At 53.5% G+C, this 15,018-nt stretch overlaps 2 protein-coding genes across 2 annotated transcripts; one reads left to right on the plus strand and one right to left on the minus strand.

Moving 5' to 3' along the window:
* Positions 1–859: 859 nt before the first annotated feature.
* On the minus strand, positions 860–6,293 carry Paf1 (PAF1 homolog, Paf1/RNA polymerase II complex component). The gene is made up of 14 exons (XM_042667852.1): positions 5,993–6,293; positions 5,267–5,296; positions 4,737–4,829; positions 4,357–4,478; positions 4,199–4,265; positions 3,997–4,098; positions 3,801–3,906; positions 3,656–3,724; positions 3,466–3,569; positions 3,264–3,380; positions 3,046–3,174; positions 1,686–1,791; positions 1,474–1,564; positions 860–1,383 (listed from the first exon to the last, which is right to left on the minus strand). The coding sequence occupies exons 1-14, from the start codon at positions 6,037–6,039 to the stop codon at positions 971–973; spliced, it is 1,596 nt and encodes a 531-aa protein (XP_042523786.1). The 5' UTR covers positions 6,040–6,293; the 3' UTR covers positions 860–970.
* Positions 6,294–6,536: 243 nt separating this feature from the next.
* Positions 6,537–10,790, plus strand: Med29 (mediator complex subunit 29). Its single transcript, XM_042667941.1, has 4 exons — positions 6,537–6,782; positions 7,793–7,851; positions 8,338–8,422; positions 10,510–10,790. The coding sequence occupies exons 1-4, from the start codon at positions 6,570–6,572 to the stop codon at positions 10,750–10,752; spliced, it is 600 nt and encodes a 199-aa protein (XP_042523875.1). The 5' UTR covers positions 6,537–6,569; the 3' UTR covers positions 10,753–10,790.
* The last annotated feature ends 4,228 nt before the right edge of the window (positions 10,791–15,018 follow it).

Genomic DNA, 15,018 nt, shown 5'->3' on the forward strand with positions numbered 1-15,018 from the left:
CTATCAGCCCGTCCCCAGCCCGCCCTGCCCCAGCCTCCTGCTCTGTGGACCTCCTGTCCACCGAGCCTAGGGAGGGGGAAGAAGCCAGGGGGCTAGGGTGGCCCTGGGGACCCACCTCTGTTCCCCACCTCCTCTCCCAGTGCCGGGCTGGGCGGGGTGTCAGGTGTATTTATGTACCTCTTGCACACTCATCAACCTATGCAAGTTCCCGCCCCGGCCCTCCAGGTTGCTGTGCCTTGGCCCATTCCCCTCACCTGGCTTCTCCAGCCCCTCCCTCTAGCCAGGGATGGGGGCAGTAGGCCTCTGGTTCGGAGTCAGCTGGGTGTCCCTCCCCTGGGACCCTCACCTTCCCCTAGCCAGTCCCCCCTCTGAGGGTGACTTCACTGCCTGGCACTGGGAGTTGGTGAGGGATCCCCTCCCCCTGGGAGGGAGGTGAGAGCTGCCCCCCCTCCCCCCACGCCTGACAGCAGAGTGCAGGACGCAGGCGGCCCCACTCTGATGGGCAGGACCCTTCCCTTCCCTCCTGCCATCTCCCCCACCCCCCAGGCCCTCCATGGTCTCACCCTCCCCCCCCCCCCCCACTGTCCCCAGTCCCACTGGCAGAATCAGCTTTGAGTAACTACAGTTTTTCTCGCTGTTGGAGAAGACTTATTTGTTGGAGTTTCAATTGTTTAATGGTCTGGGCTTATTTTGGAGAAAAAAAAAATTGAAACAAAAGGATTCTGACCTTTGTTATGTGCCATTTCATGGGGAACCCAGTGGCCTTGCTTCCGTGACTCAAGCTGGGGTCCTTGAACACGTCAGTATGGCTTGCGGGGGCTGGGGGGGGGGGGGGGGGAGTTGGCACCAGAGGGCCCTGGCAAGTGGAAAAGTAGCTTTTATTAACAGCAAATGGGTTGGGGCCGAGCAGGGTGAAGGGCTCCCCAACACCACTAGAAAAGTGCCTTCTTGCCCTAAGAAGGCCGTGGGCTCAGTCACTGTCGCTCTCGGCATCACTGGAATCGGAAGCTGGGGCTTCACTGCCCTCCTGGGCCGAGTGCTCGCTGCCACTGGGGAAGGGGCTGGCGCTGCGGCTGCGGCTCGGGCTGCGGCTCCTCTGGCCACGGCCGTCACTGCCGCTGTCAGAGTCATTGTCACTGCCACCGTGGACAGGCCTGTCTTCCTCATCAGAGTCAGCATCAGAGTCAGAATCCGCGTCACTGCCGAAGATCTCCTCTTTGTCCCGGGCAGCCCGGGCTTCATCCTCGCTGCTCTCCTCCTCGCCGCTGCCACTCTTGTCGCTTGCTTCATCCCTGTCGCCCTCCTCCCGGTCACTCTCACTGCCCGAGCGCTCGTCCTCGCTGCCCTCCTTCTCACTGCTGCTGCCCTTCTCCTGCTCCTCATCTGTAAGGGAGCAGGGAGAGGTGAGACCCAGCACCGCACCCTCCCTAGCTTTCCAAGGCTTGGACCGCTCTACGCGAGCTCCTCCTCTACCTGAGCCCCCAGCTTCTTTCTCCTCAGCCTCCATCTCCTCCTCCTCTTCCTCTTCCGGTTCGTGGTTTTCCAGCTGAGCCTTCCGTGCCTCCTGAAAGCAGGATAGGGTAGGGGGACAGTGTGCTGGTCAGCCCACTGTCCCTCTCCTCACCACACAGCTACCCTTCCTCGGGGGTGGGGGGGGGAGGTGGAAGAGGCAGTGATGCTCTTACCTGGGCTTCTAATTCCTTCTCATTCATATCCCGGTGTTTGACTACAAGCAGAGCATTTGTACCCGACTGGACACCAGCCTTGGCGCGGCGTTTACTGAGTCGGACTCTGCAGTAGGCAAATTGCAGGAAGAGGGTGAGGGGTACACTTAGACACTGCCAGAGAGGTGCGTTCTGATGTGGGGCTCAGCAGTGCTCACTCTGGATGAGGCAGAGGACTGCATATATGGTGTACACATAAGCGATCCACGTTCACTCATATATGTTGACTTATGAAGCCACCACATAAAGACAGGAGCTGTCACATGTGGATGTCTGGCTTTTGAGTAATAGGAATTTATGGCCCCAGTGGACCTTTTTACCCTTAATAGAACAAATGACCATGGACTGAAGATGGGAGGTCGGTACCATATGGGTGTGGGCCCCCAGAACCCACTTTGTTGGAATAGAATTGCAATGTTTATTTATTTGGTCTGGGGGCTTGAACTGTCCCTGAGCTTTTGTATTCAAGGCTAGCACTCTAGCACTTCAACTTCCAGTTTTCTGGTGGTTCACTGGAAATAGGAGTCTCATGGACTTTCCTGCCCAGGCTGGCTTTGATTCTCAGATGTCAGCCTCCTGAGTAGCTAGGATGACAGGTGTAACTCACCAGTGCCTAGCTTTTGATCTCTAAACAAGTTCAAGTCACACTTGCCAGCTTTTACACCAAGGGCCCCAATACAGCAGATAACTTTCAGCCCTCAGAGGAGTGTGGGTCACATTTTTAAAGTTGGGTATCCAGTGTTTTGCCTTAAAACACATCTAATTTTATATGTTGCCTTCTAATTTGGCTGATTGCTATTCACATCAAGTCCTGCATTAGTAGGAGGGAAAGCAGGTATGCACCCACACAAAAGTATTAAAGGTTTCTACGTTACCTGAAGATTTTCATCCTGGCCTCCCATTTAGCCAGGTCCAGCCCATGCTCATGAAATGCACACCAGCTGCTCTCACAGACACAGCAGCTAGACACCAGTAGCTCATACCTGTCATCCTAGCTACTCAAGAGGCTGAGATATGAGGATCACAGTTCAAAACCAGCATGGGCAGGAAAGTGTGAGACTTTTCTCCAGTGAAGCACCAAAAACCCAGAAGTGGAGCTGTGGCTTAAGTGGAAGAGTACCAGCCTTGAGCAGATAAAGCTAAGGGACAGCACCCAGACCCTGAGTTCAAGCCCCAGGATTAACACACACATAACAGACATGGCAACTGCTGAGGAAGAGGTGACACCCAGGGTGGTTCTTCCCTGCCCTGGCCAGACTACCCACCAGCCCTGGGTCCTGAGAAACCTGGGGCAGGCTGAGCAGAGAGCAGAGGAGAATACCTGGTCTCCAGTTCGTTGTAATATACCCCATCGCCCTCCCGGAAGATGAAGAAGTAGTTCTCCTCGTAGCCCTTGCTGGCCTTGTTCTTCACGTTCCAATTGTACTCGCGTGCTATCTTGTAGTCATACCTGTGGATGAGGCGCAGTTGGCTCAGGGGTCCCCAAGGAGGAAAACAGGACACGTCTCAGTCCTTACCACCCATTCCCACCCCACGCACACATCATCTGGAGCATAGTCCATCTCCTCCTCCTGGTCCCGCTTTCGCTTCTTCAGTGTCTCCTCCACAGGCAGAAAATAGGCCACAAACTGGTTCCCTTCCTCGTCCATCATGCCTCTGGTGGAGAAGGAGCACAGTGGTCAAGGGGGTGTGGGCAGAGGGGGAAAAGGTGCAGGCCTGGGGAGGTGACAGGATCAGTGACCTGATCATGGCCTGAGACATCATCTCCAATGCGGCAGCACCACTCGTGTCCTTGGGGGCCGGATCGGAATCAAAGATGACCTGAGCGCAGGGGTTGATCCACATCTGGTGGGGTGAAGGCACTGGGGTTAGTCTGGAACTGGCAGGCAGGGGAGGCCATCACTCTGCCTCCTGCCCTGGGCCTGACTGACCTTAAAGTCGGGGAAGACAGGCATGACCTCCACTGGTGTCACTCGGGGCTTGCTGTAATGCTGGGAGATCTGCTGGGAGCAAAAGCAGTGAGGAAAAGCTCCCTCCACACCTCGTCTGCCTCCCCATCCTGGTTCCTCAAGTTACCGATTTCTGGGCATCCTCAAAAGTCTTCTCAATGGCTGTGATCTGGCTATCCCTGTCTTTATATATTTCTTCCTCTGTGAACTGTTGCTTCACGGAAACCCCAATCCTAGGAGTTAAGAGAAGGCACTAGGAAGTCTCTGGACACCCCTTAAACTCACCCCTCCTTCCCTCCTTCCCCTCCCTGTCTGCAGCTTACTTGACCTCAGGCTTCTCATTGGAGATGCCATAGCGATTGAACTCAGTGGAGATGTATTCTGTCTTACGCATCCATGGCACCACCTTGGCATGCTGCTGGGATCTGATGGGAATGCAGGCACCTCAGGACCCTGGTGCAGGATGCCCCCTTAACTGTAGAGCCCATCCCAGTCACACCCAGTACCCACTGTTTCTCCCTTCACCTCTTGGAGCTGGTAGGAGCCTGGATCTCTTCCTCCAGAAGCTTCTCATCTGCTGGATCCAGGAGCACTAGATCGCAAGGGACAGGAGGACCATGAGGGAGGCCCAGACCTAGCCACTGCTGGCCTAAAGCAGAACCCCCTTCCCTGACCCCACACACCATTGGGGTCGATGCGGTAGGTGTCGGGGTTGATGAGGTCGATGGTGACCCCCAGGTCTGGCTCAGTCAGGAGGTCATGTTTGTGCTGTTTCTCCAAGGAAGTTGCCTTGTACTGGACAAACCTGAGTGGGCAAACATGGTCCTTGGGGTTTCCAGATTTCAGTACCACCTTTCATGCCCCTGCTCCCAGAAGCTAAGCTTCTGTGGCATTAAGTATTCCCAGTGTTGGGAGTCTTAAGGCTGGCTCCCAGTGGGAAGGGACTTGGAGGCTGCTTGCTCCATTCATCATTAGCCCAAGGAGAAAGCCCTCAAAGAGACAAGCAGTCCTTACCTTTAAAGCACTTCTTTAGGAGTTTCCCCATCCTTGACCTTACTCTCACCTGTTCTGGTCGAAGGGGTAGGTGATGAACTTGGGGTCAAAAGGGATGTCAGGAAGGCTATTGCAGTACTTGACTCGGCAGACCACTCCAGACCTAGGAAAACAGTGGCTCCAAACTAGACCCCGGGGCTGGGAAGGTGGCTCAGTGGTAGAGTGCTTGCCTTGCATGCATGAGGCCCTGGGTGCGATTCCTCAGCACCACATAAGCAGAAAAAGCCAGAAGTGGCGCTGTGGCTCAAGTGGTAGAGTGCTAGCCTTGAGCTGAAGAGCTGAGGGACAGCGCCCAGGCCCAGAGTTCAGGCCCCACAACTGGCAAAAAAAAAAAAAAAAAACTGCTAGACCCCACCAACCCTCTCTGCCAGGTGTAGTAGTGCATGCCTGTAATCCCAGCACTGAGGAAGTTAAGGGAGCATCATGAGTTTGAAGCCAGCTTAGGCTTCTCATAGAAGGGAGGGAAAAAGGCTTATGTGCCCACCACTGCTGCCACCCTCATACCCCATCGTACTCCTGGGAAGCACCTTGGAGACTCACCTCTCAGGCAGAGTGCGGTGGGAATTGGGCCTGGTGGGGGAAAAAGACAGTGAGAGCCAGAAGCCAGTGACACACCTGTCATTCTAGCAACTCAGGAGGGTGAGATCTGAGGATCACGATTGGAAGCCAGCCCAGGCAGGAAAGTGAGACTCTCTATCTCCAATTAACTACTCAGAAAAAGCTGGAAGTGGCACTGTGGCTCCAAGTGGTAGAGCGCTAGCTTTGAACACACACAGGCTCAAAGGACAGCGCCCAGGCCCAGAGTTCAAGCCCCAAGACCCGCAAAAAAAAAAAAAAACAGGACCAAGCTTCCAAAAGGCACCAAGTGACAAGCGGTAGTGCCTTTGGTGAGGGTGCTTTAATGGACGGAGCTAAGTGTCCCAACTCTGAGTGCTTTAACGAGTGAAGCTATGCAATCGGCCCCCTTTTAGCGGGGTGGGAAGTCGCCCCAGTGCTTTAATGAAACCCCCACAGTATTTAGAGTCGTTTTCTGGAAAATGCTCCCATTGGCGGGATCGAAGTAAGCAATCCCCTTCGGGGGAGTCTCCCAACTCGACAGCGGGGAGGTATAGGGGCACAGGCGGGCTCCCCCACGAGTCCGGGGGGGGGGCTCCCTGACGTCACGGGCAGACCTGCAGTGACGTCATACCCAGGCTCCACCACCACCACCACCGGCCTTGCAGAAGCCCAGAAGGAAACTGTAAAGTCGAGTGGAGTGGCGCCTACCTGTGGCCGTCCTCCCGCTGGGCCTGCGTCTGGATGGTGGGCGCCATGGCGACGCGGCGACAGCGGCCGGGCTGCGCCGAGGGCGGACGCCGAGGGGCGTGCCGGCTAAGGTGGCCTCCGGGCCTGAGCCGAGGCTCCCGTGGGCGCCGCTCTCCGCGGGGAAGGCTGGGAAGAGTATGCAGAAGAGAAGAGTTTACGTCCCGGTAAACCCGCAGGCGGCGCCTCGGACACACGGACTCACAGCTCTGGCGTCACCAACCGCCGCCGCGACTCCGAGGGCCGAGACGGATCTCCTCAGGCCGCGAATCCTTCGGGAAATAGAGTCCGGATTAAAGCCTCCCGCTAATTGGCTAGCTATTGGATTAGAGGGCGGAGCTACCAAGGAAAACCTCTTGTCATTGGTGATCAGATTTTTCCAGTCTTGGCATCCCATTGGATATTAATGAAGGCGGAGCAGCGTCGCTCCTCTGATTGGCTAAACTGTCTGGAAGGCGGGGGTAACTACGGAACGAGACTCGAATGAACCGCGGGAGACGCACTAGCTCCTGACGTACTTCCGGAAATCTCTACAGCAAACATGGCTGCTCCCCAGCAGCAAGCTTCTGCTGCTTCCTCAGGTGCAGGGGTGGCGGGCCCCGGTTCAGCTGGTGGCCCGGGGCCCCAGCAGCCGCAGCCGCCAACGCAGCTGGTGGGACCGGCCCAGAGCGGGCTCCTGCAGCAACAGCAGCAGGACTTCGATCCTGTGCAGCGGTATAAGATGCTCATCCCGCAGCTGAAGGAGAGTCTACAGGTGATTGATTGATTGGGAGCTGCTAGGAGCCAGCGGTGTTCGGCTTGTCCGAGTCCAAGGGGGCGGTGCCGAGGAGCTATTTAGGGAGAAATCGTGGGCAGGGAAGCGGGTAAGACTTGTTTGTGTTGGTTCTCGAACTTGAACTCAGAGCCTGAGGGCTGTCGCTGATCTTTTTCCCTCAGGGCGAGCACGCTACCACTTGAGTCACACCCCCATTTCTGGCTCTTCTCTGGTTAATTGGCTGGCTTTGAACTGTAATCCTCACATCTCAGCCTCCAGAGGAGCTGACATTACAGAAAGCAAACCACCAGCGTCGGGCAACTTGCTCATTTTTTGTGAGACTGAAGCCCAACCTCAGAAAGGGGGGTTGACGCAGATATGGAGGCTGGGATTGGGACTGATTGACTGCAACTCTGAAGGGTAAAGAGATTTTAAGGGAGAAGCGGGGCGCCGGTGGCTCACACCTGTTATCCCAGCTACTCAGGAGGCTGAGATCTGAGGATTGCGGTTCAAAGCCAGCCTGGGGAAGGAAAGTCCGTGAGACTCTTATCTCCAGTAAACCACTCAGAAAACTGGAAGTGGTGCTGTAGCTCAAGTGGTAGAGTGCTCCCCTTGAGTTGAAGAGCTGAGGGACAGCGCTCAGGCCCAGAGTTCAAGCCCCACGACCGACCAAAAGAGAGAGGGAGGGGGAGAGAGGGAGAGGATATTTTAAGGGAGAAATTGGGCTCTGGTCCAGGCCTCAGATTGTACAGAGATTCTGCTCTGCCTGTGATTGGTGGATGCGGGCCATGTCAGGAGGTTATTGGTGAGAAACCAGGGTGTCCTGGGAAAATACTGTCGGGAATCATCAGAGCAGTGAGAACACTGGCATTATTCTACAACTATCAGGAGGAGAGATGCCAGATGAAGAGAAGGCCTGTTAGTTAGGTGGGTCTCAGGGAAGAACATAGCTCTTTCTAATATTTCTTTCTCTATCCCCATTGTTTGTTTTTGTCTTTTTTTTTAAACAGACCTTGATGAAGGTCGCAGCCCAGAACTTGATTCAGAACACCAACATTGACAATGGACAGTAAGTGCAGACCCCATCCACCATTTAGTATGCCTCTCGCTATGACATAGGGGCTTAAAACCCAGAGGTGGGAACCCAAGGAGGCAGCCAGGGAAGAACCATGAAGAAAGGGAAGGACAGATGGGAGCACAGAGGCTGCCTTAAGCCACAGGATGGACTCAGTGGTCAAGGGGCTTTGCAGGGATGGAGGTGGGGTACATGGAAGCAACTCCAGAATGAGGCCCCAGGGTTCTGAGTGGAATGTTGTAATTGGCCCAGAGAGAGAGAACTCTACAAATGACAACTTTTGGGAGAAGACTATATTAGATTATCCTCACTCACCCCACCCTTAGAAACCCCTTCCCCTCCCCGCCATGCCCACCCCTCCTGTTGACAAGTTCTGCCTAGATGGCCTGGGCATGATTTACTGACAGACACTTGATTGGTGGATACTGGTGTCCCAGAGATTGGACATCCTTTTGATCACCCTTTTCTCCCTGGTTATAGAGAGAGCAGCGACGGACCCATACAGCGCTTTGACAAGTCTCTGGAAGAGTTCTATGCACTATGTGACCAGCTGGAACTCTGCCTGGTAAGGTGCCTTCTGGACACTGGTAACCATGGTGCCACCCGGTTCCTTTCCCTGGGTGTTCAGTCAGCTCTTTCACTGGTCACCTCTGAGCCACACCTGATGCTGGGGACACAGTGGTGCCCAACTGTTGCTTTTACAGCTTTGAGTTCAGTGGAATCACAAATATAAGGTCAACCGAGAGCAGTTCAGTGAAGTGAGTACTATGAAGGAGAGGCACAAGCTGGATGCTGGTGGCTCACACCTGTAACATTAGCTACTCAGGAGGCTGAGATCTGAGGATCATGGTTCAAACCCTGCCTAGGCAGGAAAGTTTGTGAGACACTTCAATGAACCAGCAAAAAGTTGGAAGTAGAACTGTGGCTCAAGTGGTAGAGTATCAGTCTCGCAGAGGAAAGCCAAGGGAAAGGACTCAGTCTCTGAGTTCAAGCCCCAGTACTGGTGCACACATACATCCACAAAGAAAAGGGAGTAAAGGGGAGGTGGAGTCGGGTTGAGACTAGAATGAGAGCAGCTTTTGGGGGATGCAGAACCCTGGGCTGCAGGTTCAGAAAGAGTGGCTCAGAAAAGACTACAGATGGAAACACAGAACAAAGGAGGAGTAAGAGGTTCCAATCAGACAGACTGGTGAGCCTTGGAGAAAGGAGTTGGAGGAAAATCTCAGCACCATCACGCCTGGGAAGTTTGTATCCTGATTTCCTGTGGTATCATCATCTTCATTCTAAGCTGTGGCAGGGGGGAGGGGGGACATGTGGGCACAGAGGGAGCTTGTGCTTTAAACTCCCACGGGGCACGAATGGCAGGAGATTCAACCTGGCTGAGCTGTAGTTGGAAGTTTGAATATAACCCTTAAGTGTCCTGGGGAAGCCCTGGAGGATTTTGAACAAAGGACAGCACAGCATGGACCCTTTACTTTTTAAGCCTTTACCTCTCACTGGCAAATGGGAGCGTGTGTACAAGAAGGGCTGAGAAAGGAGGTGGGATCCCAAAGAGACAGTCAGGGCAGAGCCTCAGGTAAGGGGAAGGAAGAGAGATGGGAGTGCAGGGGCTTCTTTAAGCCTGTACTGAACTGAAGGGCTGGTTGGGGCGAGAGGGAATTTGCAGAATCAAGCCCTAGGACTCTGGAGGTAGAGGCCTGTGAAGCTGGAGTGTAGCAGCCCCTCTTGCCCCCCCTTACCTCTGAGAGATTGAGGAGAGAGACAGAGAGACCTGGACAGGAACCTGGGAATTTTATTTTTTTTTTTTGGGGGGGGGGGAGGTCTGGTCGTGGGGCCTGAACTCTGGGCCTGGGCACTGTCCCTCAGCTCTTCAGCTCAAGGCTAGCGCTCTACCACTTGAGCCACAGCGCCACTTGCAGCTTTTTTCTTTTTGCTTATGTAGTGCTGAGGAATTGAACCCAGGGCCTCACGCATGCAAGGCAAGCGCTCTACCACTGAGCCACCTTCCCAGCCCCAACCTGGGAGTTTTAATAAGTACCTAGATGCCAGGTGCCAGGGGCTCACACCTGTAATCCTAATCCTAGCTACTCTGGAGGTTGAGATATGAAGATAAGGATTCAAAGCCAACCTGGACAAGAAAGTCAGTGATGTTCTTCTCTCCAATTAACCACCAGAAAGCCAGAGGTAGAGCTGTGGCTTAACTTGGTAGAGAGCTAGCCTTGGGCAAAGTGAGCTCAGGGATAATGCCCAAGCCCTGAGTTCAAGCCTTATAAACACCAAAAATTATAAAGAAAAAAAAAAAAAGTACCTGTAGAAGTAGCAGTCAGAGAAAGAAGAGAACCTTGGACAAGTGTCATCTGGGCAGTCACTGCCCAGTTTTAGGTTTGGACAGGAACCAGATCCCTAATGTTCTTCTCCCATTGCTGAAAACCATGTAGGAGACCCATGCTGTGCTGCAGAGATGATTATTAAACCTATTTTCCAAAAGAGGAAACAGGTGCCCTGGGTCACCCAGCCACTGATTAGCATGGCGGTTATAACTCCCCATAACAGAAGCCAGGGAAGCCCAGGCTTGTCCCTGGGGATGGGGGGTGGACCACGGCACGTACCTGGAGTGAGGCTGATGCTGGGCCCTTGCTTGCCTGCCCACAGCGCCTGGCACATGAGTGCCTTTCACAGAGCTGTGACAGTGCCAAGCACTCTCCGACGCTGGTGCCCACAGCCACCAAGCCTGATGCTGTGCAGCCCGACAGCCTGCCTTACCCGCAGTACCTGGCAGTCATCAAAGCTCAGATCGCCTGTGCCAAGGACATTCACACTGCTCTGCTGGACTGTGCCAACAAGGTCACGGGCAAAACGCCTGCACCCCCTCCTGGACCTGGGGGCCCCATCTGAGGTCTAGGGTGAGCAGTAAGGCTGCTTGGGGTGGGTGGGTGGGTGGGTCTGTGGGAGGTTAAGAGAATGAAGAGGTAAACCTAAGCCAAAGCTGCAGTGTCTTGATTTTTTTTCTTCCCACCTAGCACTGACCAGCAGGTGGCAGCAGAGGCCACATGCTGACTAAGGGCGGAACCTCGCCTCTGCCTGGGCCTCTAGCTTCCCTCCCAGGCCTAGCCTAGACTTTGAAAGGCAACTTGATGACCTGTTGTGTTCTTGGGGCACATCTTACCCCCCACCCCGCCCGGATCTGGCTGGGGCATGATGTTCTGGCTTAGCCCTTCTCAATCCTTGTGTCTTTCTGTCTGAGCATGGCTGCTGTTTTCTCTAGATGTTCCTCCATCTTTCAACATCATTCTGTCTTTCTGACTCTGCCGCTACCCTGTATTTGTGTCTGCCCTCACAATCTCATGTCTCCCTGCCTCTCTCTGCCAGTCCCCATTTTCCATCTACTTCCCCCTGGGTCTAGGAGAGGAGCTTCCCCTTTAGGGGCCACAACCAAGCCCAGGACCCTCAGCCCCAGCACCCCTCCTCCTGTGTAACTAAGCTGCTGTGGGGTGGTTGGCCCAAGAAAGGAGAAGTGGAGATTCTCGGCCCTGACCTCTGCACTGCTGATAGGGGAGCAGCTGGGGCCCCCGCCCATACCCTCGCGTCAGCAGAACTCCAGTGAGGCACATTGTGAAATGTGTGGGGAGGCCCGGCCCAGATGGATGCCTGGGTCTCTGTATTTTTAGCCCTAAAGGAGAAGTGAAAAGGCGCTGGCAGGGTGAATCATCCTCTGTCCTGGGGAAGAACCCAACTCCGGGAAGCAGGGCCCCACCAGCACCCCTACTTCCCGGCCAGCTTCAGGGAGCTCAGCCGTAGCCTTCAGGCCTGGGCAAGTGCTACACAGAGCTGCCCGCCCAGGCACAGCTGTCAGACTGTGAGAGGCCACAGTGACTCAGCCTGGTTGGGTAACTGTCCTGCCCAGCACCTTCCATGCTCTGGTCCCCCTTGTCACCACCCAGCAGCCTCCTCCCCTGGACCCTGTCTGCAAGTGAACCCCAGTCCTCTTGAGCTTAAGGCCCACCATGGTGAGAGGTGGGGGCTGCTACCATCTGATGAAGTCTCTTTCTTAGAAAGAAACGTTAGTTCTCCTTCTATCCAGTGAAATCAGTCCCCACTTGGCCCACCTAGAAAAGGCAATCCATTATGGGCCATCATCATCATGAGAGGATTGCAAGCTCAGAGCCAGCCTGGGCTATTAGGAAGGCCTCATGTCAAATAGCATCTTTACAGTATCACCTAGATGAATATGTGGTAGAATGAGACTGTGGTCCAGTCCTGGTGACACAAACTGACCAGTCCTTGTCCCCTGGGCATCACATAATCCTCAATTACAAAGTGGTATTTCTGACAGCTCTCATTCACCTTAAAAAAAATCTAACCAAATTCACCTGCAGGAGGCTTGCACAGGCCTGTCATCCTAGCTACTCAGGAGGCTAAGATCTGAGAATCATGGTTCGAAGCCAACCCAGGCAGGAAAGGCCATGAGACTCTTACCTCCAATAAACTACTCAGAAAAAGCCAGAAGTAGTGCTGTGGCTCAAGTGGTAGAGTGCTAGCTTGGAGCACAGAGAGACTCAGGGACAGCACCCAGACCATGAGTACAAGCCCCAGGATTGGCAAAAACAAACTAAAAAAAATCCCACACATGAACTCTGCCTCCAAAAGAGCCCACCAGCATCCAGCTGACACACATAGAATGTGCTGGCAAGGATGTGTTTTGGTCTGTGGGCACATTTAGAGAAAGACGGGTACAGCTGGCTCTAGGAGCCGTGTCACCGTGACACAGGTGCAGGCAGTAATATCCCAAGCCCAGCCTAAAGCCATACCCAGGGCCACCCAGGGTGGTGGCATGATGCATGCTCATCCCACACCCCCACAGTGGAAGATGGGCACTGTAAAGCTATATTCATTCAACCATCACCAAGTTTCTTTGTAGGCCAAGCCCCCATGGGAGATGAAGAGCCCTGGAGTTCATTTTTTTTGGGGGGGGGAGGGGGGGAGGGGTCCAGTCGTGGGGCCTGAACTCTGGGCCTGGGCGCTGTCCCTCAGCTCTTCAGCTCAAGGCTAGCGCTCTACCACTTGAGCCACAGCACCACTTCCGGCTTTTTTCTTTTTTGATTACGTGGTGCTGAGGAATCGAACCCAGGGCCTCATGCATGCAAGGCAAGCACTCTACCACTGAACCACCTTCCCAGCCTGAGTTCATATTCTTATGCTCAAAGCTGGTGCTCTACCACTTGAGCCACAGCTCCACTTCCAGCTTTTGGTGGTTAACTGGAGATGAATCTCATGGAGGGTGCTATCCAGGCTGGCTTTGAATCTGATCCTAAGATCTCAGCCTCCTGAGTAGCTAGGATGACAAGTGTGAGCCACCAGCACCCAGCTTGAAGCTCACATTCTAATGAGATGCCATATTGTCAAGTGGATATTTGCAGATGCAGCAGAAAAGTGGAGAGCTATTGTGGAGGAAAAAAAATTATTTAAGATTAAAGGTTAGGGCTGGGAAGGTGGTTCAGTGGTAGAGCACTTGCCTTGCATGCATGAGGCCCTGGGTTCAGTTCCTCAGTACCACATAAGCAGAAAAAGCTGGAAGTGGTGCTGTGGCTCAAGTGGTAGTACAAGGCTTGAGCTGAAGAGCTGAGGGACAGCACCCAGGCCCAGAGTTCAGGCCCCACAACTGACAAAAAAAAAAAGATTAAAGGTAGTTTAAGAGATTCAGAAGAAATTCATGCCTGAGCATGATTACATATGCCTATAATCCCAGCATCTGAGAGGATTGTTCAAAGCCAGTCTAGGCTGCACATTGAGAGACTATTTCAAAAAGTGAGTTTTTATATTGGATTAGAGCTTTTGAGTTTTTTGTGGTTTTTTTTTTTTTTTTTTTTTCACCCCAGTCCTGGGGCTTGAACTCAGGGCCTGAGCACTGTCCCTGAGCTGCTTTGCTCAAGGCTAGCGCTTCACCACTTGAGCCACAACACCATTTCTGGCTTTTCCTGTTTATGTGGTACTGAGGAGTCAAACCCACTCCATGCATAGTAGGCAAGCAGTCTACTACTAAGCCACATTCCCAGCCCCAGACTTCAGTTTTTGACTGGCTTTTTTCCTCCTGGCTGGTACTCTACCACTTGAACCACACCTCCACTTTTAGCTTTTTGCTGGTTTACTGGAAGAGTGATTTGCTAGCTGAGGCTGGCTTTAAACCTTATGTTCCTTATTAAATCTTGGGTTGCTTGAACTCTGGTTCTGGGCACTGTCCCTGAGCTCTTCAGCTCTAGGGGAGCGCTCTACCACTTAAACCACAGCGCCACTTCCAGTTTTCTGGTGGTTATTGGAGATAAGAGTCTCAGCCACCCAGGCTGGCTTTGAACCACAATCCTCAGATCTCAGCCTCCTAAGTAGCTAGGATTACAGGCGTGAGCCGCCAGCGCCCCCACTTGTTCTGGTTGTTTTTAAGATAGTTTCATATTTTGTTTAGGCTGGTCTGGACTGTCATCCTCCTACTATGCACTATCTGCCATCCGCAGCTGCTATGACAGGCTTCACATTTTTGCTTGGGCTGATGGATTCTCCAGATTTCAGCCTCATAAGTAGCTGGGACAGGGGGCTGGGAAGGTGGCTCAGTGGTAGAGTGCTTGCCTTGCATGCCAGAGGCCCTGGGTTCGATTCCTCAGCACCACATAAGCAAAAAGAAAAAAGCCGGAAGTGGCGCTGTGGCTCAAGTGGTAGAGCGCTAGCCTTGAGCTGAAGAGCTCAGGGACAGCGCCCAGGCCCAGAATTCAGGCCCCACGACCGGACCAAAAAAAAAGTAGCTGGGATAACAGCCAGGTTTTCTCTATGGAGATGAGAAGTCTCTTAATACCATCCCCTTCCCCCAATTCAAGGCTGGGTCTCAAACCATAGTCACCTTGATTTCCAGATCTATAGTACCTAGGATTAGCGGGATTACAGGTGTGAGCCACCAGTGCCTGGATGATATTTTTGAAATAATCCCTAAGAATTGAAGGAAGACAGGAGGTCATAGAATAGACCTGAAGTAAAGAAAGTGAGTCAAGTGGACATCCAGGGCAAGAACATTCCAGAGACAGAACTGTAGTGCAAAGACCCTGGGGTAGGAATGTGCTGTGGAGTTGTTGAGACAAAGAAATGGGCTTTGGGCCTTGACTAAGGGATGGAGGAGGA

The sequence above is a fragment of the Dipodomys spectabilis genome, unplaced genomic scaffold (genome assembly GCF_019054845.1).
Source record: "Dipodomys spectabilis isolate Male_0828 unplaced genomic scaffold, ASM1905484v1 ptg000422l, whole genome shotgun sequence".
NCBI lineage: Eukaryota > Metazoa > Chordata > Mammalia > Rodentia > Heteromyidae > Dipodomys > Dipodomys spectabilis.